The 4,876-nt window shown below is 51.0% G+C and overlaps 1 protein-coding gene across 2 annotated transcripts in view; it reads left to right on the plus strand.

Moving 5' to 3' along the window:
- Positions 1 to 55: 55 nt before the first annotated feature.
- rgs12b (regulator of G protein signaling 12b) overlaps positions 56 to 4,876 on the plus strand; it is a 44,017-nt gene continuing 39,196 nt past the window's right edge. For both annotated transcript variants that reach the window (XM_031864744.1, XM_031864745.1), the window contains exons 1-3: positions 56 to 942; positions 1,126 to 1,365; positions 1,476 to 2,480. In XM_031864744.1, coding sequence (XP_031720604.1) covers positions 145 to 942; positions 1,126 to 1,365; positions 1,476 to 2,480 — 2,043 coding nt within the window. In that variant the 5' untranslated portion in view covers positions 56 to 144. The remainder of the gene's footprint in view (positions 943 to 1,125; positions 1,366 to 1,475; positions 2,481 to 4,876) is intronic.

Below are 4,876 nucleotides of genomic sequence, written 5' to 3' on the forward strand. Positions count from 1 at the left end.
GCGAGAGGAAGAACGGGGTATGGCTTCACACTGTCAGGCCAAGGCCCGTGTGTCCTCAGCTGCATCCTGAAAGGCAGCCCTGCAGACTATGTGGGTCTGCGTTCTGGAGACCACATTCTCTCCGTCAACGACATCAATGTCTCCATGGCGTCGCACGAAGATGTGGTGAAACTGATTGGACGCTGCTCTGGTGTCTTGAAACTGGTCATCGCTGAGGGAGAGCGGCACCGGCGGCACCATCACCACCACCAGCGCACCACTGCAAGTCGTCACCAGAGCAGCAACGCAGTGGCAGCATCTTACCCGGACTCGTGCTCGAGTGACGACGAGTTGGATGTTTTTTACGACAACAGTGTGAACAACAACAATAACAGCAGGCCGGGCTGTGGAGCCCGTGGCGGGTGGTACAAACCCAAGCTGGATTCTAAGCAGCTGGGCATCAACAGGGCAGAGAAGGTTGTGGCAGAGCTGCAGTCCGGGGGGATTTTTAACATGATCTTTGAGAACTCCAGCCAGTCCTCCAGCAGCTCAGACAAGGACAGACCTGGACCCAGCTCATCATCAAAGCCACGCCCGCTGTCTGACCCGGAGTTCCCTCCGTATCAGAACGCCTCTCGATCCCAGAGCAACCCGAACCTGCTCTCTGAGGAGGAGATGGCCCAAGTTCTGAATGACGACTCTGTCTTCCTGGACGCAGACTTCCGTCATCTCCACCTTCAGCAACACGAGCAAGAGCAAGACTTGGATGTGGGAGATGGGGGCGACCTAGGCCTGGAGCCCAGCGAGGGCATCCTCAATGTGGGCATGATTGTGGGCTATCTGGGCTCCATTGAGCTGGCTTCCGTAGGGACGAGCTTAGAGAGCGACAGCCTGCAAGCCATCAGATGCAGCATGAGGCGCCTCCGGGCCGAGCAGAAGATCCACTCACTGGTTCTTATGAAGGTGCGGTTGAATGTTTTGTGAACCATCTGATGATGAGAACTTGTTTACTATATATTTTTTGATTTATTTAAGTGCTGGAAAACCATGAAAATAAATAACAGGATTACTTTATCCTGTATCAGCAAAGTCTGTCGTGTTTTTAATGATGTCTGGTAACTTCTATGATCTGTATTTTCCTGCCAGGTCATGCACGACAGCGTGCGTCTTTGCAGCGACAGAGGTCAGGTTCTGGCCACCTATCCTGCAGAGAAGCTAGCCTTCAGCGCCTGTTGTCCCGATGACCGTCGATTCTTCGGACTGGTCACGATGCAGGCCACGGACGACCACGACGACTGTCACTTCAGCCACGGGCGAGATGAAGAGGGCAGTCTGAGGACTTCCTGTCACGTGTTCATCGTGGACCCAGATCTCTGTCACCACCTGGTATGAATAGAGGATTTAATTGTAACATGTAGTTAGAAACAGCTAGCAACAGTTCAAAGGTTCTCCTATGCCATGTTGTTATTACATTGTGGTGACTGTTGTTTCCTCAGGTCCATTCAGGGGTATCGAGGAGGTTTGGCTTTGAGTGCACCCCCGACCCAGACACAGGAGGCTGCCTGGAATTCCCGCCCAGTTCTCAGCCTCTCCTCCAGTTTGTTTCCGTCCTCTACCGGGACATGGGGGACAACATCGAGGGGGTCCGTGCCCGGGCCTTCCACGACCCGGACAACGACGCCCAGCAGAACCACAGCACCAGCAGCAACAGCGACAGCGGGATCGGCAACTTTTTACCAGAAGAGAAAAGCAACAGGGTGCTTTTAGTCGATCTCGGAGGTCCTCCTAACCACAGCCACGTCTCTGGGCCGCGCCACTGGGACAGCCCGCCTTCGTCCCAGCAGGCCTGGAGCCCCACCCTCGGAGCTGCGGCCCCTCACCCTCCTCCTCCTCCTCTGCCAGCTCTTAGAAATGGCCACTACCGTCACGAGCCACACCTGGCTGACCTCCCTCACCCTCTCCCCTTGGCTCACCCCGATGTCCCCGGCAGGCACTCTCGAGGAGTCCACCCACACCACTACTCACCAGGGAAGCGGGGAGGAGCTGTGGGGGGAGGAGAAAAGAGAGGGGTTGGAGGAGTAGGTGCAGGGGCGGAGCCGCAGCGGTGGCTTCCAGTCCATGTGCTGAGAGACTGGCGTCAGCAGCACCACCACAACCACCTCCAGGGCCTGAGCAGCGACCAGGAGTCCTACGCCGAGTCCACCGACGGATGGTCATCGGCTAACTGCAGCACCCTGCCTCCACCCATGAATAAGATCCCGGCCGACCGCTACCGGGCCCCACTGGCCCCCGGGGACCACCTGCCACCATCTGGAGGGAGCCCTCCTTCTCCTCCTCCTCCTCCGCCTCCTCCTCTTCCTCCTCCACCACATCCCCACTCCCACACCCACCGGCTGGCTGTTCAGAAAGACGAGTGGGCAAAGAAGCTATTCGGTGCTGGGGAGAGAGCCAGAGGAGAGAGAGAGAAGAAACGAGGGAATGCAAAAGAGGGAGAGAAAAAGGTACGTGTTTGATTAAAAACATTAACACGACCTGATAAGTAACACCTTCAACCTTCAGTGTTCATGCTGATCACGTAGTTTATTCATTTTAATTCTAGATTCTCAGCCCATGTATCGTCATTCTTTCACAACACTGCATTAATAAATGTGTTGTGCCAGTTTGTGGGCGGTGGGCTTTTTAGAAGAGTTGTGTTAAAACTGACCATGAGATGAGAAGCCCGGGCAGCAGGTAGCGTCCCCCATCACACCCCCCCGCTGTGGAAACTTACTCTGACTCGAGTGCGTCCAGGACTCCACTTTATTGAGGCTATAAATCCATTTGTGTTCATCCCACTGCGCTGCATCGCATCGGCACCCTCTTCACCTCGAGGCCGAGCATTTCACCCAACGAGTCAGAGTTTCTCCTTCACTCAGAAAAGTCAAACTTTTCAGGGGTTTTGAAAAGTTGCGATGAGCCTTGTTCACTCCAGCAGCGCAGCATATTCCCTTTACTATATGGAACAATGCGAGCACCTCTACCCAGACTCAGTACAAGCAGATTGATAAGTTATTTATCCGCACTGCTCCGGTATCACATCATGTATTATGCACGAGCCAGACATCTGCCTTCACCTGGAAACCACCTGTTTCCCACCGTGATGAGACTCAAACAGCGCAGCAGGCTTCAGTTCTGATGAAGCCGTCGTAAAGTGTTCGTAGTGTTTGTTTGATTTACTTCAAGCATATGTTTGCTTGCATATGAATGTTAAAGAGATTCAAACCACATGGTTACATTAGTAAAGGGACAAGCAAATTAAAACTTCCCGTTAAGTTTGATTTACGGTGCATTGTTTTGTGAGAAGAAGTTTACAGTACACTGCTGTTGACTGTTTATTCTTTGCAGACAATAGAGAGGAAGAGATGCAGGCTTAGAGTGACTCCCTGCAGCTGAATCTCAAGAAGTATGAAGGAAACGGTAGCATTGTCCACATTTACATATCAGAACCCAGGATAGACTCCTGCTTCCTTGATAGTAAAGGAGGCTGCTGCCGCTTCCCCCCAGCAACACGTGTGGTGGACAAGGTCCCACGGGACAATCAGAGGAAGTGTTTACAAGGCCAGGGCCAGAGTAGAGGCCGACGGTGACAGGGAGGTGGACGTCAACCCCTCCGAACAATGTCCTCTGACTGGACACGCAGGATGCTGGGGACGGGGGCTGCTGCCGACATGGTGAGCCATGATCACCAAACACTACAATGATTTAGCCAAAATAAGATGCTGGTGCAGGTGTGACAAATGTAGTTCTTGTGTTTCTCACAAGAAATACTTGATTGTTGAAGTATGAGAGCTGACTAGAGTTGTACTCGTATGGGTGATACAGTGTTAAGTCGTAATAGATTGTGAGTGTTGGCCACCTGGTGGCGCTGTTTCACTGCCTAAACCTCCATCAGCCTCCTGCGCTCTCACGACCGTCGACAGGAAACTCATTTAGGTTTTCATTATAAAAGCTCTACATTCATTTTGTAAGTGCTTTGGTACCTGAAGTTCATCCGTCCACAACGCACACGCGTGTATTATCTGTACATGCAACAGTCCTGTCTGGTCTTTACTGTTCTCTGTGCAGCTTTGTTGTTCTTGTCCTTCGCTGTTATTTCTATTTCTGACTCAGTACATTGTTATAGAAACAACAGAACATGTGTCGGCATACTGAGCCAATAAAGCTGATTGTGAATGAAAGTCTTTGAATACAAGCGACTAAACGCAGACACAAACAGGCAGAATGTGATACAGTGATTGTTTTATTTTATAACCTATTGTAGAATCAAAGAATTAACTGTTGAATTGTGTTGACTGTCAGGCTTTGTGACACTTAAGCCTGTTATACTGCAGTTGTTATTCCAAGGAATAGGTGTGTGTGTGTGTGTGTGTGTGTGTGTGTGTTTTTTTTATGTTGACAGCTGTTCTGTTGTAAACACGAAGGACGCCTCTATTCTGTAACATTGATCGTGTGTGTGTGTGTGTGTGTGCGCGCGCGCATGAGCAACTGGGGTACAGGATCGTCTGCACAGATACGAGCTTCCACTGAGTCTTCCACTAAAATCGTCTTTCAGATGTTTCTCTGTTTCTCAGTCGCTCCCAAAACCAGCCCTGACATCAACGCTTTATCACTTTTATTCACCTTTTTAATTCAATTCTCAGCATCTCATGAAACCTTCTGATTACTTTGTGCAAGTGTTCAAATATGTTTTATTGGACACACACACAGACACACACAGACACAGACGCACAGACAGACACACACACACAGACACACACAGACAGACACACACAGACACACACACACAGACGCACACAGACAGACACACACAGACAGACACACACAGACACACACAGACAGACACACACAGACACACACA

Source organism: Anarrhichthys ocellatus, unplaced genomic scaffold (genome assembly GCF_004355925.1).
Source record: "Anarrhichthys ocellatus isolate YVR2014 unplaced genomic scaffold, GSC_Weel_1.0 scaffold31, whole genome shotgun sequence".
NCBI classification, from domain to species: Eukaryota; Metazoa; Chordata; class Actinopteri; order Perciformes; family Anarhichadidae; genus Anarrhichthys; species Anarrhichthys ocellatus.